The 25,022-nt window shown below is 36.2% G+C and overlaps 1 protein-coding gene across 1 annotated transcript; it reads left to right on the top strand.

Annotated features, from left to right (window-relative positions):
• Nucleotides 1-14: 14 nt before the first annotated feature.
• LOC149407372 (DEAD-box ATP-dependent RNA helicase 27-like) lies at nt 15-2,747 on the top strand. Its single transcript, XM_089613199.1, has 7 exons — nt 15-298; nt 672-971; nt 1,134-1,172; nt 1,267-1,371; nt 1,578-1,643; nt 1,727-1,852; nt 2,255-2,747. The coding sequence occupies exons 1-7, from the start codon at nt 134-136 to the stop codon at nt 2,354-2,356; spliced, it is 903 nt and encodes a 300-aa protein (XP_089469325.1). The 5' UTR covers nt 15-133; the 3' UTR covers nt 2,357-2,747.
• Nucleotides 2,748-25,022: the final 22,275 nt, after the last annotated feature.

The following is a 25,022-nucleotide window of genomic DNA, read 5'->3' as shown; positions in this document are numbered from 1 at the left end:
TCTTTTGTTTACGAAACGTTTCATTTGAAGTTTTGTAGGGTATCTAAATGAAAAAATGCAGACAAGGCATAGGGTGTTTCAGTTGAGCAGGGTTTAAGGGTTTTTGATAATTTGTGCCGCCGACGAAGTCAATATGACAGCCTCTCCGTCGTCTGGCTCCGCCGAGAAGCGGAAGCGAGTTCCGGTTAGGGAAACGGAGGAGAAACAGAGAATAGTGAAAGATTCGAAGAAGAAGGATAAGAAGAGGAAGGTTCAGCGAGACACACAAAAGCCTCGAGAAGAAGAAGACAAGACTCAGGTAATATCAAATGATTTTTGTTACGCAAATCCTTCATTTTACTGGCGTTGTATTGAAAACGATTGAGCCTTTTATAATCATTGGATGTGTGGAGATATTCTGTATGTTCCTGTATTTGATATTTGAAGGAACTAACAGTGATCACGTTGGAATCGTTTGAGCTTTGAATTTGAAGCAAATGTTCGTGTTAATTGAATACGAACGGTGTTGGTTTCTCAATCTTAGTTTTGTTTTAGGGCTTTTCTTAGTGCCGGGCATTTGTTCAAGACCTATATTTCTGTTTGGCTGTTGTAAATGGACAACAAATCTTTCTAATGCTATCGTTTAAACTTTGAATTTGAAGTAGTAAAAGAAAATTCACGGCCTTGTGTAGGTTACCAAGGAGGGGATTGAACAAGGTTATTGTGTCGTTCCATCGGAAAAGAGATTTATACTTCTATACTCGTTCCTAAAGCAAAACCAGTCCAAAAAAGTGATGGTCTTCTTCTCCACAAATAAAGCTGTGATGTTCTATAGCGAGCTTCTAAAATACAACCAAGTGCCTTGCCTTGATATGCACGGAGACCAAAATCAGACCGAGAGATCAACGACCTTTCTCAATTTTTGCAAGGCAGAGAAAGGAATCTTGCTCTGCAGCGATGTGGCTGCTTGGGGATTGGATATACCTGCTCTGGTATATGTCTATTTTTTTTTTGTTCAAATTAGTTTTTGTAACCGATATTTGATCGCTTAAACTAGATTTCAATACGGTCTTGACTCACAATTCTTATACAATATTTGAGAATTTGTTCAAGCGTTCATCTTATCTTTCTGATAACTTATTCTGTTGTTGCAGGACTGGATTGTTCAATATGACCCTCCAGTTGATCCCTTGGTAAGTTTAAAACTCCACCGCTTAACATATTTTTCCGACTTGATTTTCTCCGATATGTATTCATGAATTGAACTGTGTGAATCTCGGCTCTTAGGAATACATTAACAGAGTTGGTCAAACAGCTCGCGGTGAAGATGCCAAAGGAAAGGCGTTGTTGTTTCTCCTTCCTCAAGAGTTGAAATTTCTTCGATATCTCAAGGTATATATGATAATTCACTTAGCTGAAATTTATCAAGGGGAAAAGGTGATCAAAAACCTATGTATGATGTGAGAGTTGAAACACGATCTTCGGGGTATCTTTATGTTTGCCTATATTTTTCTCTCCATGGATCTATATCTCTACACGAACCTTACGAATATTTAATTTTCTTCCCATTTCTGTCTTTCGATGTGGAATATTTTCAGAAAGCAAAAGTTTCAGTAAGAGAGTATGAAGTTCCACAGAAGCTTAAAAATGTCAAGTCTCAACTGGTATCTCACTTTACCCTTGAAAGTTTATTTGCAGAAAGAATCTTCAACATAGGTTTCAAAATTCATAAATTTGATTGATGCAGGAGAAATCAGTGGCCAAAAACTACCATCTGAACAGGTCAGCAAAAGAAGCGTATAGGACCTATATAATAGGCTATGACTCACACGCCATGAAAGACGCCTTCAACGTGCATCGCCTTGATCTGCAGGTATGTGTTAGGACCTAAAGGGTAGTATCATAATTAGAAATTAATAGTTTGTTGGGATGTTAAGCCACTCGAACGCTTGTAATATGTTTTATTTCCTTTGTTGTGAGTCATGAAAAGATTCAGTATCCTATCGGTATGCTTTGGCTTTTGTCTTGTTTGGTAAAACTCATTTAACTAAACATAGAAAACTTGATTTGAATTAACATTTGGTAAATGCCATTGGCAAATAAAATATAGCTGGTAGAATGTGGAATTTCATTATTGGGTATTTTTTTTTAATGAATTCACTAGGGAATATAATCAGGGTTGGTTTAAATTAAAAAAAAAAACAAGTGCCTTAATTTTCTCTCATAGTATCGTAATGATGTGTTTTTGGTTGATTTTTGTTATTGGGTTGAACAGGCCGTTGCAGCTTCGTTTTGCTTTTCGAGCCCTCCGAAAATCAATTTCAAAACCGATATCAGCGATCTAAAGCATAGAAAGAAGCCCCGGATAGTCAACTGAGGCCGACATGGCTTCAGTCAAAGGACATTCCTTATGGAAGGGGATGATAAACACTGCGAAACCGACTCTGTTTTTGTTGCTCTAATTATTTCTTGTGACCAGAAAATTTTGCGGATCTCGCTCGCTCTCTCCAAAAGTTTTTGTTTGAAATCTTCAAATTTATTTGTTGTTTGAGCTAATGTGTAAAGCAAGCTATGCTTAATCATGCCAAAAAATCTGACATGACCGAACTAGGACAAAAAAAAAATCATTTAGACCGGATCAGTGACTCAAAATATCTGTAGTACGATGTTGTTCGGTTTTTCGAATTTTTACTCTCTATGTATACGTGCGTGATTAATGCATAATTTCTTATCTTTAGCCCTTTTATCTATCATTTTTCTTGATGCGATTTATGTTCTCATACCATGTGTTGGTAAATCATTTGGCAAGGTGCATCTGATATCATGAATTAAAATTAGTCGTTAATACTTGATAGTTGATACGTTACCTTGCAAGAATCAATGCAAACGTATCATATAAGCCATACGTCACTAAATCCTTTGAGCCTCAAACTATTCTTACAAAATCAATCGTAATAATGGTAAACAATACCATTATTACGTTACCATGTATTGGTAAACTATTTTTACATCTAATATTTGTTTTTAATGCTCATTCAAAAATACCGACTTCCATTATTTTGGACTTTTCTAAATGAAAACCGTAAACAATATTAAAAACTCAATGAAACTGAAAATAATAAAAAATACAATATTTACGGAATTAAAATTTGTTGCCCATATATGTGGAACAAGTTTTGAAAATTTGATATGTAAGGTAATTTCTTAAATCAATAAACCAGTATGCATTGAAAAGCCACATAATTTGTTTGTTTTTTTTGTGTTTTGTTTTTAATATGAACTCAACTACTACGGTCCATGGATCGCCTGTTATTTATTATTTGCGACGATACCTATTTCATACAATTTCTGTCTACTAATAAATCTTGGACAAAACAACAAATGTAGTCTTAGGTTGTCAAAATACTACAACTGAGAAAGTTCATTTTCAGAATTGATGATACCAAATTGAAGAGTGAATAGAGATGACAATAATGGTTTACACTTATTTATCATGCACGGAACGTAGTAACAATTGTGGAAAATTTTCTATTGTATTTAGCTGCGATAAATGTGATGGTACCAGCCACTGCCAGAGACAAACAAACCGAGAAGTAATCACACTAAATATAAAACCCACAAAAATTAATGATGAGAGGGCTAGCTCAATTAGTAAACAGCTCCTTCCCATAAAACTTGAGAAACTTGGAAAGTAAAAATGAAAAAAAGAAAAACAAACCACAAAAATAAATGAAACGAAAAGGCACTTGAACTCGAGTAAAACGTAAGGTCCATCAAATAGTACGTATAGAGTTTCCCAATCCATGAAAAACGATTATTTTTACTGCTTAGGGATAGAAGTGATAAGAATCTTATTCGATACAGTTTCCAAATATTGACGAACTATATTCAAGTTCTCGAAGAAGCATAGCTAAGAAAGTTAATTGTCAGAATTTACAATGTCAAAGCAGAGTAAATAATACGTGCATGCATGTTTGTAACTGTTAAGGCCTATATGCATGCAAGCGCAATAAAGTTCAATGAGATACTCTTTTATGAGGTGCGTTACGTATCATCCAGGTGACGAGATGATAATGTTTCACACTACTACTGAGAAAGTTCATTTTCAGAATGATAATACCAAAACGAAGAATTAATTGATATGACAATGTTTTACTCTTATTTAATAAATAATAATTTTAATTATCAAGTTTCTACATTGGCTTTAATAATGAGATTTCATCACAAAACTAATTGTAACCATGAATTTTATAAACTCTTATTAGTTCCATTCTTTTTTATTTTTTTTAACAAAGATTTAACACACACACACACTAACGTAATAGTTTGGAGCAATGATTTAAATACCGTTACCGTTACCGTTCTGAGGTTTATAATTTATTGGTAACCACTGGTATCGCAAAGAAAAATCGAGGAAAACAGGAAAAAAGGAAATCGGTACCGTTGAACTTACCATTACCGTTGTGGAATACCGTCAAATACCGTATTTACCGAGAGGAATCCAGAAAAGAAATATACAAAAAACATACAAAGTACGTAGGATAAAATTAATAAAATTAAAAATAGTGTACAATGTTTCAATACATTACCAAATTACAAACACAACAAAAACTAAGTTCAATAGTACAAACCAAAATGGTAAAGTTCAACACAATCCACCAAATACCATAATTCAAACTCAACATAAAAGAAATAAAAATAATACTTTGGATAGCGACCGTATGCAGCGGTCATATAGTAATCATACCAACTCATGTAATGATCATGTGCACGAAAGTATCTGTACAAGTGATAGTCGTACTCATATTGAGTTGAAGTACCAGACATGGAGTGGAGGGGATAACTTGAAAATGGTCGCACCATGTCGGGAGCTAGAGTTGGTGGTGGATAGTAGTCCTGGTTGTAACTGTTGGGGAATCAAGCGCGTATCAGACACGAACAATCGCTCTGATGTCACTCGTTGAAGATGATTCTCCCATATAACCATATTAATGCGGAAAAATAATTAATTACGCTGATCATAAGCTAATTAAATTATGGTTATAATTAACAAGATCTAGTTATGTTTAATTAATTTAATTCACGAGAGCATATTTATCAAGCAACCGATTTGAAGAAAAACGAATACTTACATTGATTTTCGGTTCAGCTGCAGAACGCTCATAAACCAATCGCGTACTCCTAGCGTCGTCTTGATGAAGGACTCGAGGATGACAGCTTAGTCTTCCGAAACGCAATCTCCGAGACGAATAAGAAAGATGAGTGGGCACAGTCTTCATCTCACTAGATGAGAAACGTGGTGTTTCAAATCTCGCTCTTATTTTACTAAGAATGGAAACGAATTTCCGAGGGGGAGATGCAGAAAATTTCGCACGGCCAAGGGGGAGAACCATAAATTATTAGGTCAAAATCCTCCTTTTTTTTGCCTTTCTCATGAACCCCTATTTATAGTAGTAAAAGGAGATATTCATGGAACCTTCCAGAATATATTATTTCCTTTTATTGTGTTCAGACTAGAGGATTTAATCTAGGCCCTTGGATCTCAACAAGTGAATCCTACTTTTTCTCTCATCCATCAGATCAATATCTATGGGATATTATTCTCTATTTAAATAGAGAATATTTTATTTAGTGAGATAATAAAGGAGAATATATTATTTCCCTTTAAATATATTTTCATAAATACTTTCCTTTAAATAAGGAGAGAATAAAAGACAATATCTTATATTATTCTCTCTCCTTTATTTAAACAACTAAAGAGAAAATATTGGTAAATACCAATATTATAAAAATCGGATTTTAGGCACACGGCCAAGGAAAATTTGCGCAACTCCATGCCAAAATTCCCAAATCCGATTTTCATATTTTGTGCAAGGCCCAATTGCTTAAAACCCAATCAATTATTTATTTACTTGGTCCAACAACAAACAAATAATTAATAATTGATTATTTACTTGATCTAACAATAAATAAACAATTCTACTATAAATATTTATTTAATTCTGCGAATACCCGTTTTCCAGAATTAATGCTGTCAATCACAATTACAGCAAGTGAGATTAATAATGATAAACATTATTATACGAAAGTTCTTATCCGCCTTTATCAGAGCCGAATCAGGGACTATGGACCTAGTAATAGAAGCTTAACAAATCCGATGAAAAAGACGAAATAGTCATTTCCGTTTTTCCATCGATTCGTCTAATCTTGGTCAAATACTCCACTTTGTAAGCCAAGAATGAACTCTCCTTTAATACTAGAATTATATTTACTCATCGTGACGAGTGTCCACTGATATAGTCAGTTCGTGATCAAGATCCTCCAGGTTCAACACGTGTAAAGAGAAGTCAATTTTTCCGTTATACTTCTCTTTATACATATCAGCCCTAAGCATTGTTGTTTCCCCAGCGAAAGATTCTTTCGAACGTTACTTACTTCGAAAGTGCTAGCAATCTATCGGTTCTGGAATCAACCCTTAGGTGAGTGAACATTAACCTTCTTTCAGGAAGGCTGGATTCCGTATCTGTAAATCACTTCCCACTCGAATCATGCTCTGAGAGACTCCCAAGACATAAGCTGTGATTAGCATGGATAACTTTTTAGCGAATGAGTCAAAGAGCTCAGTAACATGACCCAGTGTCCATGATCACTTCAGGATTCAGATCAAGTCTCACTGTGACCATCATAGCGGCCTCGGTTAGTGTGTCGTAACGGTCCTTAAATGACACATCTACAACCAAGACCTGTCCAAGTCGTACACTTACCACAAGTGTAGAATGCTCCCACATAGTGATCAGCCTTCACCTATGTGTTCCACATATATGACTTTAGATATAGCTTTCCAGGCGTATATCAGTCATCGACCTCGTTTTAGCTCACCGCCCGAACTCAGGTGCCCAGCACGTGACTTAGTTTAATACGGAGGCTACGGAAGATAGTTGTTATTGATTCTAATTGTTTAGAAATCAACCCACATCATATAATGCTAATAAAGTAATCTTATTATCGAATTTAGTAATCATTTACTCATTATCTTCAAGTGGGCAATATTCCCAACAATCTCCCACTTTGACCAGAGAAGATAAGTTTCCTTCAGCCAATTTAATTCTTTGCCATCATTATAGACGGTTTAGACTTTGACCCAGGATTGAGATTCCCATCATATGTATTCCCACTTTTATCTATACTATATTATTTATGTCGATCTGACATATGTCCCATTTTCATATTATTCTAGTTCATGCATTTTTGCAAGTGATCTTTGACTTACCATTTAAGGTCAAGTCAAATTGTTCATAGTAAATAAATTTACTTTAGAACAAATTAACACTTCGCATACCTTTAGATTATACACCAGACTTTATATTTAAAGATAACAAGTCTCCCTATCAAGGTGTACATCCCTTTGGTGCCAAAACAGGTTGCACCATTGCATAGTTTGATCTCATCACTACTTACTATAGTGTGATTTATTGAACGTGTTTAAATAAGAATTTATTGACCTATTTCCATTACTTGGTTATTTATAGTTCATCCTTGTTTTTCGTGTTTATATTCAATATATACACATGACTTTAAGGATCTACTATAGTTAAATAACTAAGTATCTCACTATTTCCAGAAATTACAGTGTTTACAACACATGTAGTTATTCTCGGAAATACGACATTGTCTAAGGTCTAATTATTAGTCCTTTTAAAGACAATGTCAATAGCCTCAACATTGAGCTCATACCTTATATCAATAAGTATGTTTGAGACATAATGGAACGAGCATGTCGTTTCTAAATTTAATTATAGAAATAGTTAGTTCAGTCAATTTACTTGTGTCATAATGAGGTCTAGAACTATAATAGTAATAACTTTATTCATGACACTTGTTTAGGAGCTACACTTATCGATCATTCTCAAAATATTGATTATAACAAACATCCATGTACAATCATGATTAGTTTGTTAAGTACTTAGGATCTACCTTTCATATTTCAAAAGTTTTAGTAGTATAATTACTTCGATCCATGTCTTTATGTTATTGGAACTTCATCCTCAAAGGACAGTTCATCTTCAATTTTGAAGATCCCAAACGAAGTGGTTCGTGGAATCAGAAAGAAGAGTATCATTGATGATAGTGTCTGTCCTTAAGGGCTCAATCCCTTACCTTATAGCTTATTAAAGCTTAAACCATTTCATTAATCGTTTTATAGATCTCTCTATTCCTTTAAGCTAATAGCTTAACATGTAGATCTATTAAATATGGGCTAATAACTTTCAGACAAGTTAGTTTGATCGAGAGTGATATCTCAAGATCATGTCTTTCCATTCAAGGAAAGTTTATTGTTGATGAGAGTGACAAGGATCCATTCTAGGATGCTCCCACTAGGTTATTGATTTTAACGACAAGATAATTCAAAATTATCCTTCCTTTCAATTCATTGATTTATGTGGTAAGGTAATCATTGATTACTCTTCCACTTTAATTATTGAATAATAGCATATACATTCCGGTTAAGGATGCCTGATTTTTGTGGGTTTTATATTTAGTGTGATTACTTCTCGGTTTGTTTGTCTCTGGCAGTGGCTGGTACCATCACATTTATCGCAGCTAAACACAATAGAAAATTTTCAACAATTGTTACTACGTTCCGTGCATGATAAATAAGTGTAAACCATTATTGTCATCTCTATTCACTCTTCAATTTGGTATCATCAATTCTGAAAATGAACTTTCTCAGTTGTAGTATTTTGACAACCTAAGACTACATTTGTTGTTTTGTCCAAGATTTATTAGTAGACAGAAATTGTATGAAATAGGTATCGTCGCAAATAATAAATAACAGGCGATCCATGGACCGTAGTAGTTGAGTTCATATTAAAAACAAAACACAAAAAAAAACAAACAAATTATGTGGCTTTTCAATGCATACTGGTTTATTAATTTAAGAAATTACCTTACATATCAAATTTTCAAAACTTGTTCCACATATATGGGCAACAAATTTTAATTCCGTAAATATTGTATTTTTTATTATTTTCAGTTTCATTTAGTTTTTAATATTGTTTACGGTTTTCATTTAGAAAAGTCCAAATTAATGTAAGTCGGTATTTTGAATGAGCGTTAAAAAACATATTAGATGTAAAAAGTTTACCAATACATGGTAACGTAATAATGGTATTGTTTACCATTATTACGATTGATTTTGTAAGAATAGTTCGAGGCTCAAAGGATTTAGTGACGCATGGCTTATATGATACGTTTGCATTAATTCTTGCAAGGTAACGTATCAACTATCAAGTATTAACGACTAATTTTAATTCATGATATCAGATGCACCTTGCCAAATGATTTACCAACACATGGTATGAGAACATAAATCGCATCAAGAAAAATGATAGATAAAAGGGCTAAAGATTAGAAATTATGCATTAATCACGAACGTATACATAGAGTACAAAAATTTGAAAAACCGAACACCATCGTACTACGGATATTTTGAGTCACCGTTCCGGTCTAAATGATTTTTTTTGTCCTAATTCGGTCGTGTCAGATTTTTTGGCATGATTAAGCATCGACAACATAGACAACAAACTCCCACTTGACTCAAAGAAGATGTGAGTAGTCCTTCATGCCTAATCTCTCTCGATGCTGGTCGAAGACCTTGTTGGCTAGGGCCTTGGTGATGATCTGCCAAGTTTTCCACCGTTGAGATCTTCTTCACCACCACGTCTCCGCGCTGTACGATCTCTCGAATCAAAAGGTACTTCCTCTCAATATGCTTAGAGCGCTTATGACTTCGAGGTTCACTTGAGTTAGCGACAGTCCCACTGTTATCACAATAAAGTGTCATGGGCTCATCGACTTTTGGAACAACTTCCAAATACTCAAGGAATTTTCTAAGCCATACAGGCTCTTAGGATGCTTCACAAGCAGCCACATATTCTGCTTCCATTGTGGAGTCGGCAATGCAAGATTGCTTGATACTCTTCCAAACAACAGATCCACCATTTAGGATGAACACAGAACTTGAAGTGGATTTACTGGAATCATTATCCGCCTGAAAATCGAAGTCGGTATATCCCGTCATAGTCAGGTCAGTACCTAAATATGTAAGCATCAAGTTCCTAGTTCTCCGAAGATACTTAAGAACATGCTTAACAGCAATCCAGTGCTCGGGTCCAGGGTTCGACTGAAAGAGGCTAACCACGCCAACTGCAAAGCAAATATCTGGTCTTATACAAAGCATTGCATACATGGCACTTCCCACAGCTGAGGCGTAAGGAATTTTTCTCATGTCCTCAATCTCTTGTGCAGTCTTGGGAGACTGGTCCTTAGAGAGTGAGACTCCATGCCTAAAGGGTGTTTGGCCCTTCTTGGAGTCTTACATCGAGAAACGATCCATCACTTTATCAATATAAGATGCTTGAGAGAGCGACAAAGTCAGGTTCTTCCGATCTCGAAAGATTTGGATCCCCAGAATGTACGCAGCTTCTCCTAGATCCTTCATATCGAATCGTTTTGTTAGCCATATCCTAACCTCAGATAATTTATCCACATCATTGCCTACGAGTAAAATATCGTCGACATATTATACCAGAAACACAACTTTGCCTTTGTGTATTAACTTGTAAACACATGGCTCATCTATTGACTGCTCAAAACCGAAGCTCTTCACAGTTTCATCGAATCTAATATTCCATGACCTAGATGTTTGCTTTAATCCATAAATGAACTTAAGCAACTCAAAAACCTTGGTTTCTTGACCTTCTTCCACGAAATAGTCTGGTTGAGCCATATAAATGTGCTCGTCAAGACTGCCATTCAGGAATGCAGTCTTAACATCCATTTGCCAGATCTCATAGTCGAGAGCTGCAACTATGGATAGAAGTATGCAGATGTATTTAAGCATCGCGACTGGCGAGAATGTATCCTCATAGTCAATACCTTCCTTTTGGGTATAACCCTTAGCCACTAGTCGTTCTTTGAACGTCTCGACGTTCCTATCCGGACCCATTTTCTTCTTGTATATCCACTTACACCCTACGGGTTTAATCCCTTCGGGAAGGTCTACAAGTTTCCAGACTTTGTTGACGTACATCGAGTGCATTTCAACTTTCATGGCGTCAAGCCAAAGATTTGATTCAGAACTAGCCATTGCATGGCTGTAGGAAACAGGGTCATCCATGTCTGAGACGACTACGAGAGTATCCCCGTAAGACATGTACCTGTCAGGATTTTGAGAAACCCTCACACTACGTCAAAGTACTACTTGACGAGATTCTGATGAGTTAGGTTGTGTTTCAGTTGGGGTAAGAACAGTTTTTACATATGAGGTAGAAGCATCATCACCCAACTTTTCTTCAAGCACAATTTTGCTTCTAGGTTTTACATCTTTCATAAAGTCCTCCTCAAGGAAACGAGCGTTCGTGCTAACGAAAGTCTTGTTGTCCTCGGGACTATAGAATGTTAAACCTTTGGTTTCCTTCGGATATCCAACAAACAGACACAATTCTGACCTACTAGCCAACTTGCTAGTCTTTTACCTAGCACATGTGCAGGGCAACCCCAAATTCGGATGTGGCCTAGATTTACTTTACGGCCAGTCCATCGTTCATAAGAAGTACCAGGAACCGTTTTAGACGGAACTTGGTTTAAAATGTAAGCTGCTGTTTCGAGGGCATATCCCCAAAAGGAAAGAGGGAGTGATAAGTAACTCATCATTGACCTAACCATCTATATTAGAGTTCAGTTCCTTCTCTCTGACACTCCGTTTTGTTGAGGTGTGCCATGTGTTGTAAGCTGAGAAGCGATACCTTCTTCTTTAAGAAAGTCATCGAACTCTCCAGACATATACTCACCACCTCGATCAGATCGAAGAGTTTTGATCTGTTTGCCAGTTTGCTTTTCCACTAAAGCCCAAAAGACCTTAAGTACGTCAAAGGTCTCGGATTTGTGTTTGAGCAAGAAGACAAAACCGTATCTAGAGTAATCATCGGTGAAGGTAACAAAGTATTCGTATCCTCTCCGTGCCTGTGTACTGAGTGGACCACATACATCATAATGTACGAATTCCAACAACTCAGTGGCTCTTCGACCCTTAGCTGAAAAAGGTCACTTAATCATTTTTCATTCTATACAAGATTCACAAGTAGGTGATAAACCTATTGCAGAGGCTTGGAGTGGACCGTCCCTCACAAGTTTCTTAATCCTGTCTAGACTGATATGACAAAATCTTAAGTGCCAGAGATATGTTGATTTTATTAGATCGGAGGAATCAGAAAGTTTGATCCTCTTTCGGTCCCTAACTAGATCATTATCTATTTCAGTGTCTAAAAGTGAAGGTTGCGTATGATAAATGTAAAAGATGGCATTCTTCATACATGCATCAGTGAAAAAGAATTTGAAAAAGAAATACGAATTCCATTCTTTATAAACTTTAAACAATAATCTTGCTCAAAAAGTCGAGCAACATATATTAAGTTTTTCCCGAAGGAAGCAACAAAATAAACATTATTTAAATTTAAAGTTCTGTCTTCAAAAGAAAGCGTCACTGATCCCACAGCCTTCGCCGACACCGAGCTCCTATCATCCCATCTGAAGGAGAAGTCACCTTCCTCTAAACTTTTGCATTTCATGAAACCGGTCAAGGAAAAACAAATATGGTTAGTAGCAGCGGAGTCAAGAATCCACATTGATACATTATCAGCTACTAAGCATGCTTCGGTAATCAGTACAATACCTTTTTCCTTAGTTTTGAAGTAGGCAGGACAGTTCTTGCGCCAGTGTCTGGGTTCATTGCAGTGGTGGCACTTGTCGTTAGACTTGTTCACCTTAGAAACTCGGGGCTTCTTCTTCTTCTTCTTCTGAACCTTAGGTTGGTTCTTCTTCTCGGCCTTGCGAGGTCTCTTCTTAGATCCAGAGGTGGAGGCTCTATGCTCAGTAGCATGTACCTTTCCTTGAGTCCTCTTTTTCTTAGTGAGACCTTCAGCAGTGTGAAGCTCCTTCATAAGCTCGGTAACAGTGTACTCCAGCTTGTTCATGGAGTAGTTCAGCTTGAAGGTATCAAAAGACTCGGGGAGAGTTTCCAAGATCATATCTATTTTGATATCCCCGTCTATCTCAGATCTTAAGATTTTCATCTCATTTAGGTAACTAATGATCAGCATCATATGGTCCCTAACAGGAGTCTCAACCTTCATGCGACAGTTCATAAACGGTTGGACTGCTTGTTGTCTGGCCTGACGCCCTTGCCCTCCAAACATCTCATGGAGATTGTAGAGCATGTCGGCGTCAGTCTCTATGTCACAATGTTGCTGTTGCAGCACATTGTTCATCGATGCCAAAATATAGCAGCTCGCAATCTCATCGGAGCGGAGCCAGGCCACCAAGGTGTCTTTTTCCTCTTGAGTCGAATCATCATTCGTTTGAGGAGGACAGAGGGTGGTGAGTACCCATTTGTGCTTGTCCACGGTAAGGACTATGTCGAGGTTATGTTTCCAGTCTACAAAGGATGGTTGAGAGAGGGTTGAGAGACATTATGCTGAAAAAGGTTGAAACAATTTTATGATTAGTCTTTTGGTTTAGGATTTAAGTTTGTTTAAGTTTTTAGGATGAACAAGACAAGAAAAATCCAAAGGTGTTATGAACGAAATGACACTCTACTCCTTCGAGGGAAGGCCGCAAAGAGTCTCCTTTCATAAGTAAATGACTCATTATTAATGCATAGCCAAGATGTCAATACATCGAGCTTGACTAGCCACCTTGTAAAAAAGTTTAATCACTCACATCCTTTCGCAGGGCCTCGAGGGAAGATTACTAGGGATTGAGTCTAAGTGTGTAACCAACCACTTAGTTCAAAAGATCGACTTTGAAAAACAATCCACAGAGGGGAGGCCTTGTCTCATTGTCTCATTCTTGGACGTAGCTCTTTGAGCAATGATCAGAGCAAAGCGCCGTTGAGTACTCTCATTTAAGAGAGAGCCACGAGGGTGACTCTAAGTCTGGCGACAATTGCACTTTTCATTAGTGTTGGGGATCGTGGGTTGCAAACAACAAGTATTACCCTCCCACTTAGTTTTTAGAGTTGGCACATCGTCTCTTATAAGTTCAGAAACACATTTTCTAGTTATAGAGCGATAAAGTGGAATTCTAGAAATTGAAACTTAGATCGTCATGTTTTTAGGAAGAGCAGTGTTAGTGCATAAAGGCACAAGGTACATACTCAGACATTTTCCTATATTTTCTACTTGTGAAAGTGTATGAGGGAAATGTGAACTTCTAACTCATTCGAGCACTTGAAGTTTGAGATTACACATCTTCTTGCAGTTTTTAGACTAGTCTACGAGGAGACCTCCCACTTAAATTTTCAACAGCAAATACATTTTGAACATAAGTGATATAGATATAGTTTTGAAAACATTTTGAAAACTTATTTGATTTGGATGACAAAATATTTTCAAGTTTGAAAGTGAAAACGGTTTTTCAAAATTCAAACTAGTTTTGCAAAAATTCAATTTCAATTAAATATTCAAAAATCAAAACTTTTCAATCTTACACATTATGTTTATAACATTTAGAAAAACATTTTTGCTCAAGAAAGTTTTTCCATTTGAGTTCTAGAACTCTTGGAATGGGAGTCGGGATTCAGAATTCAAAAATTAAATTTTCAAGAAATCCTAGAATCACGGGCAGCAAACACCTCGAGTAAAAATTCCGTAAACGGCGACTCTGATATCCAATTGAGCTAATTCTAACTGTTTTAGAAAGTCGACTCACAGACCTTTAATTTGGTTCAAGAACCATTAAAATCTAAGCTCCGAGCAGAAAAATACGTCCCTTTTACAGTAAGTATTTTTTAAGCTCAAGGAAAACTCGACATAATTTCGGTCGGGACTTAAGTGCAAAAGATTTAACTGTAACGGAACGTTTTATTGAGTTGTTAAGTCTTTAGGATGTGTATTATTAACATGGTAATAATATAGCACAAGAGATACTAACAACTAAAATTAAACGAGCGAGTAAATAAGCAAAACAAGCAAGACAATATTACTTGTCACAAAATTACCCGAAATTTCTAAAACTTATCAAAACGTGATTTTGATTATGAAAAAATTAAAAACTTTTGGAACTGATTCTAATGTGTTTTAATATCATCTCAAGGTGGTAGAAAATCAACATGCTTTTTAATTTAAAGACACGAGCAATAAATTTTAAAAAAAATCTAAAATAACAATTCTAGCAAAACCATAACTCGAGTAAATTCATGGAAATGATTTTCAAGCTCATATTTCAAATTATGTGCACATGCTAATACTTTGACCATAGTTCTGATACTATTTGTTGGAATAGATCTAGGGTCAAGAAAAGTTTTATCGCTTCTAGCAAGCGGCGGAATATAATTTTTTTTTAAAACACGTAAAACGTTTTTACAACCTAGACAAAGCGGATGAACATATAATTTAAAATTTTAAAACTACATTTAGTTTTTACTCGGTACCAACCTCGAATGGAGCTTGAACATTGAGAAGCCTTAGGAAGGTTGAAACGTTCTTCTCCCCACGCAGCACGCCTCCCCCACTAGTCTTCTTGAACTTGTGAGCAACCACGAAAGTTTCTACCAATAGAGTCTTAAGAGAATGGTTGGATTTAGTGTGTGGGCACTTTTAAACAAGATGACTCAAGAACAAGACTTTGGGCCAAAGAGCTAAAACAAATGCTAGGTTTAATGATGACCTAGGTGCCAAAACAAAGAACAAGAAGGGATTCTAGAGAGAGAGAGGGGGGCGGCCACAAAGTAGAGAGAGAGGCTCTCAGTCTCAAAATTGTGTCTTGTGAGTTGTGAATGAGGTGGGGTATTCATAAGAGGAGGATTACCTTCAAAAGGTAGTTTCCTCTTTTCTATAGAATATCACATATTCATGAGCAAATCTTATTTCCTCTTTTCCTACCTCATGGACGTCCAAGTCCTTGCTTCTAGAAGCAAATTTGTTTCCTCTTTTGATTGCCTCTCTCTTGCCTTGCCGCCCATATGCTTTCCATGTAGAGAAAATTTGTTTCCTCTTTTTCTTTTGGCGAGTATCTTCATACATCAATGCACAAAATAATTCTTTTTTCCTTCTCTTGGTTGGATGGTTTCATGGCTTCTAGAAGGGGCTTCTAAATATTTCTTTATTTGTTCATGACAACATAAGAAAAGCTCATTAAGAATTTTCATAATATTCCATGAAATGAAATTCAATCCTCAAGGCCCAATTCTCTCAAATTGGCCGTGTGACTTGAACCCATCGTCATCATATGACAATGTCAAAAAACTTATTTATTGACATTCATATCATCCCACGTCCAAAAGGACAAAATGACCCTTTAGACAATTTTCGTAAAACTTGTTTAGTTCTTGTTTTGACTTAGCTTCTAGTTTAACTAATCCTACTCTAATGACTTGTGGTAGTGACCTCATGGATCAAAATGAATATTATCCTTCTTCTTAATTGTAATGAGTGGATCCATTGAATATTATCTATGTTTACCCTTCATGAATATCATCAACTAGATGAGATTTACAAAATTACCATTTTACCCTTCTAGCTGTTATTTCCTCAACTCATTTGTCGCTTGTGAATAAGTTAGAAACAATGTATTGACGAGGAGCTAACAAGTCACACTGATTCATCCAAAAGAGTCATGACTCAATTTGGACACTGGCCAGTTCATTTATTCACATTCCAAGGAACAAAGCATGAGGTGATATACATTGCATTTCAGCAATCTTGTACATGAACTCCATATCTATGAGATCATCACAAAGTTATTCATGACATCTTCATAACTTAGTACTTCACCAATAAGTCTTGTCTATATCAGTGAATCTAGAACTCTGACTTTCTCAAATGAGAATATGTAAGATATGAAACGACACGTCTCATTTCAGGATTGAGGTAAGCATGATGCAATTCATACTTAGTGACTCCGAGACATACCAGGTTAAATGGTTTGTTCTTATTCTATCTCTAGAAGTGCACTAGTCAATTCAATACCTTCAGAAGATACATAGGAAGAACTATAGAGTCTCCAACTCTCAATGTCCCATAACCAAACATCATAGATTCTCCTAACGATCATATTGAGATCAATAGTCCTTTGATCCTTAGATTGTGAATATACTGTTTTAAGCAAACCATGAAGAGTTTTTTCATTCAAATCTATATTTGACTCTTCATTTGTTGTTAGGTTTGTTTAAGGACTAAAGACTATACTTTATCATAAAGCTTTAAACAGACGAGGAAGAATGAATGAACGTTTCAACTTTTATTAATTATTAAGCAGTTACAAGCAAGATTCTTCGTGAGACTTTATTACATCAAATGTACATAAATAAAGACTGATACTCTTCTTGTGGGCACCATTGACAACAGTCGGGTCTTCCAGTTACTGTTGGGAATATTGCCCACCTGAAGATAATGAGTAAATGATTACTAAATTCGATAATAAGATTACTTTATTAGCATTATATGATTAGTGGGTTGATTTCTAAACAATTAGAATCAATAACAACTATCTTCCATAACCTCCGTATTAAACAAAGTCACGTGCTGGGCACCTGAGTTCAGGCGGTGAGCTAAAACGAGGTCGATGACTGATATACGCTTGGAAAGCTATATCTAAAGTCATATATGTGGAACACATAGGTGAAGGCTGATCACTATGTGGGAGCATTCTACGCTTGTGGTAAGTGTACGACTTGGACATGTCTTGATTGTAGATGTGTCGTTTAAGGACCGTTACGACACACTAACCGAGGCCGCTATGATGGTCACAGTGAGACTTGATCTGAATCCTGAAGTGATCATGGACACTGGGTCATGTTACTGAGCTCTTTGAGTCATTCGCTAAAAGGCTATCCATGCTAATCACAGCTTATGTCTTGGGAGTCTCTCAGAGCATGATTCGAGTGGGAAGTGATTTACAGATACGGAATCCAGCCTTCCTGAAAGAAGGTTAATGTTCACTCACCTAAGGGTTGATTCCAGAACCGATAGATTGCTAGCACTTTCGAAGTAAGTATCGTTCGAAAGAATCTTTCGCTGGGGAAACAACAATGTTTAGGGCTGATATGTATCAAGAGAAGTATAACGGAAAAATTGACTTCTCTTGACACGGGTTGAACCTGGAGGATCTTGATCACTAACTGACTATATCAGTGGACACTCGCCACGATGAGTAAATATAATTCTAGTATTAAAGGAGAGTTCATTCTTGGCTTACAAAGTGGAGTATTTGACCAAGATTAGACGAATCGATGGAAAAAGGGAAATGACTATTTCGTCTTTTTCATCGGATTTGTTAAGCTTCTATTACTATGTCCATAGTCCATGATTCGGCTCTGATAAAGGCGGATAAGAACTTTCGTATAATAATGTTTATCATTATTAATCTCACTTGCTGTAATTGTGATTGACAACATTAATTCTGGAAAACGGGTATTCGCAGAATGAAATAAATATTTATGGTAGAATTGTTTATTTATTGTTGGATCAAGTAAATAATCAATTATTAATTATTTGTTTGTTGTTGGACCAAGTAAATAAATAATTGATTGAGTTATAAGCAATTGGGCCTTGCACAAAATATGAAAATCGGATTTGGGAATTTTGGCATGGAGTTGGGCAAATTTGCCTTGGCCGTGTGCCTAAAATCCGACTTTTATAATATTGGTATTTACCAATATTTTCTCTTTAGTTGTTTAAATAAAGGAGAGAGAATAATATAAGATATTGTCTTTTATCCTCTCATTATTTAAAGGAAAGTATTTATGAGAATATATTTAAAGGGAAATAATATATTCTCCTATGTTATCTCACTAAATAAAATATTTTCTATTTAAATAGAGAATAATATCCCATAGATATTGATCTGATGGATGAGAGAAAAAGTAGGATTCCCTTGTTGAGATCCAAGGGCCTAGATTAAATCCTCTAGTGTGAACACAATAAAATGAAATAATATATTCTAGAAGGTTCCATGAATATCTCTTTTTACTACTATAAACAGGGGTTCATGAGAAGGCAAAAAAAAGGAGGATTTTGACCTAATAATTTCGTGGCTCTCCCTCTTGGCTATGCGAAATTTTCTGCCTCTCCCCCTCGAAAATTCGTTTCCATTCTTAGTAAAATAAGAGCGAGATTTGAAACACCATGTTTCTCATCTAGTGAGATGAAGACTGTGCCCACTCATCTTTCTTATTCTTCTCGGAGATTACGTTTCGGAAGACTAAGGGTGTCATCCTCGAGTCCTTCATCAAGACGACGCTAAGAGAACGCGATTGGTTTAGGAGCGTTCTGTAGCTGAACCGAAAATCAATGTAAGTATTCGTTTTTCTTCAAATCGGTTGCTTGACAAATATGCTCTCATGAATTAAATTAATTAAACATAACTAGATCTTGTTAATTATAACCATAATTTAATTAGCTTATGATCAGCGTAATTAATTATTTTTCCGCATTAATATGGTTATATGGGAGAATCATCTTCAACGATTGATATGAGAGTGATTGTTCGTGTCTGATACGCGCTTGATTCCCCAACAAGTGGTATCAGAGCTAGATGTTATGATTCGTTCTTGAAATTAATTTTAATATGGTTTGAATGAAATTATATGTGGATGTGAATTTCATGCAATTCAATATATGATATGTGGATTGTGATTCGTGGTTTGATCGTAGAATATTTGATTCTCGCTTTTCTAGATTTTTTTTTGTAAACCCGAAATTCAAAGGGTATAGGCTTTATGTAATGATTATTATTATTGTTGTAATCCGATGGTGCCACTTTTTTGATCACGACGATCGGCGAGAGACGAGACGGACACACAACGAAGAAGCATGACGGACGAAGAAAGCCTCCACGACTACGTCACAAGAAAACTTGTCACAAAATTTTGTGACAAGTCTCGGCCGTCCTCTTCGTGCCGGGCCGCGCCCTCGTGGCGGCGGCGGTCCGGTGCAGCCTCAAGTCTAATCTTGACCTAGGTGAAGATTAGAGGATTCGTCCGGACCTCAGCCCGGAAACCCTAGTGGGCCCACAGACCACTCATTAAAAAAAAATTACCGAAAAAATAAGTTTTAAATGTTTTATTTAATTAATTATATTGGCTGAGCCCTAATGATTTTTATTTAAAACATTACAAAATAAATGATTATGATATCGATTTATTTTAAATGGGACATTGGAATGGGCCCTTACTTAATTAATTTTTTCGAAAAAAAAAAATTAGAAAAATTAAATAATTTGATATTGATTTATTTTTCTAAATGACATAATAATGGGCCCAATTGAATCCATGAGCCAATATGATTGGGCTCATCTTGATTTACTTTATAGAATCAAATAGGAAACGATCAATCCGAATCAAACCATTCTTGCATGCTCTTGCTTGTTTATTTAATTACTATGCCATGCTTGTATGCTATAACTTAGATCATGTATCGTATGTTAATGGTTGTCATGGGCTTTCATTCATTAAAATTGTCTAATTGGATTAGGATAGTTAATTAATGAATGAGTTGAACGGATCGGAGAACTTTGTCACCAAGCCGATAAGAGGCTAAGCTGAGAGGTTCTCAAGAAGACCTAGTGTCTCACCTCCTCTACTGAGAGCTTTTCCGTGATGGAATACTATTAGGATAATCAAGACTAGATGTCACGAATTCCTAATCACTAAGCTATATCGAAACATAAGGGTAGCTTAGAAACACTCGAGTTTTTAATATGACTTAGTTAACTCGAGTGGATCATCTAGATTAAAGTTAATGCTAGAAAAATTAAAATACTGAAAGTATATTGAGTCGTAAGGTCTCCAACATTGACACAACACCGTGAGGATGAAAGATCCCCTCGTGACCGGGGGTTTTCTAAACATGGTGGTCAGTTCCATTCGGAAGGGCTTTTCTGATTCCAATACCAAGGTTGTGTCTCTGACGATAGGTGAGAGGGCTGATCTCTGCGTGTACTAGTTACGCTAGTGCGTATGAGCTAGATTTCTTTCACTGAAATGTTGGGTTGACTCATGCATGAACCAACCGGTGGTTGCTCATGTGGCCAAAGATTCCTATAAAATTGGTAGTTAGTGAGCATAGTTATGAAGGCACATGTACTATGATTGCTCACTAATCTGAGATGGTTCTCATTTTCACTAGGTGCACTCCGTTACGTCACCAGAGTGAAACGGACTGTGGCTATTAGTCGAATTACCTTGGAATATAAAAACTGGGTTATTTTGATTAGTATTTTATCCCGTGCATGTTTGCATTATAGTTTTTATTTCCTAAATTATATTGATGGTTGTTTCTTTTCATATTGCTAATAAATGTACTTTTATGTTTTTAGTAATCATGTCGAACCCTATTATGGCCCTGTTGTCGAAAGACGTCCTGACTGGAGATAACTTCCCTAAGTGGAAGTCGAATCTCAACATTGTGCTTGTGAGTGAAAGCATTCGCTTTATCCTCACTGAAGACAGACCTCTTCCTGCTCATGGTGCCTCCAAGAACTTGAGGGAGGACTATGACAAGTGGACTACTGCCAATAACAAGGCGGTGGCCTACATGCTCGCAATATATCTGATGCATTGCGAACTAAGATGGAAGGGATGAAGACCGCTGTGGAGATCCTTGACTCGTTGCAACAAATGTTTGGGATGCAAAGCGAGCAAGCCCGCATTGAGCTCACCCGTAAGTGCACTAGCACTAGGATGACTGCGGGAACTCCGGTGAGTGATCATGTCATGAAGATGACTAACTACTTCACCGAAGCTGAACTCCATGGGGCACAGATGGATGAGGTTACTCAGGTGGGAATAATCTTGAATTCCCTTTCGAGTGACTTCATACAGTTTACGTCCAACTACATCATGAACAAGTTGACGTATGGACTGTCTCAGCTGTTGAATGAACTACAGACTTTCGAGTCTATCACTCGACATGGGAAGAACAAAGGGTCGGCTCTCTATGCTGACAAGAGTTCTTCGCATAAAACCAAGAAGAAGTTGACTTCTGGTGCTGAGTCATCTAAGGCATGCCCGAATACTTCAAAGGGGAAAGGTCCCGCTAAGAAGGAAAGGAAGAACTTCAAGAGAAGTGGAAAATGAAAAGAGAAGAAGTGAGAAAGTATTGGTAAATGCCACCACTGCAACACTGAAGGCCATTGGAAGAGGCATTGTCCTTTGTACTTGGCTGAGCTTGAGAAAAACAAGAATGCTGGTATGGTACCTTAAAATTCATGATTAAAGATATCCTAAAATTGTTTTGAGGATAATTATTCATGAGCATATTTCTTTTCTTGTTGCAGAGCAGATCTGATGGAGCACATGTGTGTAGACGAGCTTGCTGAACAATGTCGGATTCAAGCCCGAATTCTAGAGAAGCTCATGCTCCGTTTGAAGATCTAATTTCCCGCTAGTTTTATTACTTTCATTTTTGGATTTATTTTTGAACATGAGATGTGTCATTTAATAATCCGAGGTTTTTTGGACTGTAGTCTTTATGGTTATTCCAGATAGGATGGATCTTTCTTTCTTTATGTTTTATTACATTATTTATGAACACATGGTTGTGTCTTTAACTATTTCCTTCTATAATTGAATGCCTTGATTGCTTTTATGAGTTTTGAATATGCATGAATGCTTATGTCCTTATGAAAAAAGGTATAGAATATGAAGGTCACTTTTTTTTTTCCGTTCGTATGCTATATAGAAGCACAATAAATAAATATAAATATTTTCTAAGTTATTATCTCTGTTAGAATTTAATTAGCTTTTATTGCTTCATTAAATTCTTATGTTGAATATGTTTAAGAACTATTTAGAACTTTGAAAGCGTCTAAATAATTATTACCATTATTCGACAATGACTTGTGCGAATAATAAGTAATAAAGGAGACACAATTAAAAGTTAGTGTTGATGATGAATTAAATTAGTGGGAGCTTCCTTAATTGGAACCTAGTCACTAATATTCGTATTGATTTAGTGGAAGCATCCTTAAATGGAACCTAGCCACTAAATAACCAATATAATTGAGTGGGGGCATCCTTAATTGGATTCTAGTCACTATTGTTCAATAAAAGAGTGTGAGCTTTCTTTAATGAAATCTAGCCACTTGTTGTTCACTAAACCCATCATTGAAGATGGCGCATAAAACTTGAGAAACTTGGAAAGTAAAAATGAAAAAAAGAAAAACAAACCACAAAAATAAATGAAACGAAAAGGCACTTGAACTCGAGTAAAACGTAAGGTCCATCAAATAGTACGTATAGAGTTTCCCAATCCATAAAAAACGATTTTTTTTACTGCTTAGGGATAGAAGTGATAAGAATCTTATTCGATACAGTTTCCAAATATTGACGAACTATATTCAAGTTCTCGAAGAAGCATAGCTAAGAAAGTTAATTGTCAGAATTTACAATGTCAAAGCAGCGTAAATAATACGTGCATGCATGTTTGTAACTGTTAAGGCCTATATGCATGCAAGCGCAATAAAGTTCAATGAGATACTCTTTTATGAGGTGCGTTACGTATCATCCAGGTGACGAGATGATAATGTTTCACACTACTACTGGGAAAGTTCATTTTCAGAATGATAATACCAAAACGAAGAATTAATTGATATGACAATGTTTTACTCTTATTTAATAAATAATAATTTTAATTATCAAGTTTCTACATTGGCTTTAATAATGAGATTTCATCACAAAACTAATTGTAACCATGAATTTTATAAACTCTTATTAGTTCCATTCTTTTTTTTTTATTTTTTTTTTTACATGAGATTCTTAACAAAGATTTGACACACACACACACTAACGTAATAGTTTGGAGCAATGATTTAAGTACCGTTACCGTTACCGTTCAGAGGTTCAGAATTTACTGGTAACCGCTGATATCGTAAAGAAAACCGGGGAAAGCTGGAAAAAAAGGAAACCGGTACCGTTGAACTTACCGTTACCGTTGTGGAATACCGTATGCAGCGGTCATATAGTAATCATACCAACACATGTAATGAGCACGAGCACGAAAGTATCCGTCCAAGTGATAGTCGTACTCACATTGAGTTGCAGCAACAGACATGGAGTGGAGATGATAACTTGGAAATGACCGCACCATGTCGGGAGCTAGAGTTGGTGGTGGATAGTAGTCCTGGTTGTAATTGGAAGACCCGTCTATTGTCAATGGTGCCCACATGAAGAGTAGCAGTCTTTATTTATGTACATTTGATGTAATAAAGTCTCACGAAGAATCTTGCTTGTAACTGCTGAATAATTAATAAAAGTTGAAACGTTACATTCATTCTTCCTTATCTGTTTGAAGCTTTATGATAAAGTATAGTCTTTAGTCCTTAAACAAACCTAACAACAAATGAAGAGTCAAATATAGATTTGCATGAACAAACTCTTCATGGTTTGCTTAAAACAGTATATTCAGAATCTAAGGGTCAAAGGGCTATTGATCTCAATATGATTGTTAGGAGAATCTATGATGTCTGGTTATGAGACATTGAGAGTTGGAGACTCTATAGTTCTTCCTAGGTATCTTCTGAAGGTACTGAATTGACCAGTGCACTTCTAGAGACAAAATAAGAACAAACCATTTAACCTCTTATGTCTCGGAGTCACTATGTATGAATTGCATCATGCTTACCTCAATCCTGAAATGAGACGTGTCATTTTCATGCTTTGTTCCTTGGAATGTGAATAAATGAACTGGCCAGTGTTCAAATTGAGTCATGACTCTTTTGGATGAATCAGTGTGACTTGTTAGCTCCTCGTCAATACATTGGTTCTAACTTATTCACAAGCGACAAATGAGTTGAGCAAATAACAGCTAGAATGGTAAAATGGTAATTTTGTAAATCCCATCTAGTTGATGATATTCATGAAGGGTAAACATAGATAATATTCAATGGATCCACTCATTACAATTAAGTAGAATTCTTGAGTAGAAAATATATTCATTGAACCAAGAGATTTCAGTGTCAACTTTTTAGTGGAGTCAGTTGACATT

Source organism: Urtica dioica, chromosome 1 (genome assembly GCF_054948205.1).
Source record: "Urtica dioica subsp. dioica isolate 48M chromosome 1, U.dioica_male_clone48M_v1_H2, whole genome shotgun sequence".
NCBI lineage: Eukaryota > Viridiplantae > Streptophyta > Magnoliopsida > Rosales > Urticaceae > Urtica > Urtica dioica.
The sequence above is the reverse complement of the archived record's forward strand: the minus strand, read 5'-3'. Positions and strand labels throughout refer to the sequence as shown.

Excerpts from the sequence above, each read along its gene's own strand:
- LOC149407372 (XM_089613199.1), top strand. The coding sequence starts at position 134 with ATGACAGCCTCTCCGTCGTCTGGCTCCGCCGAGAAGCGGAAGCGAGTT. Across the intron at positions 1,173-1,266 it reads ACCCTCCAGTTGATCCCTTG|GAATACATTAACAGAGTTGG; the intron begins GTAAGTTTAAAA and ends CTCGGCTCTTAG. Across the intron at positions 1,644-1,726 it reads AAAATGTCAAGTCTCAACTG|GAGAAATCAGTGGCCAAAAA; the intron begins GTATCTCACTTT and ends TGATTGATGCAG.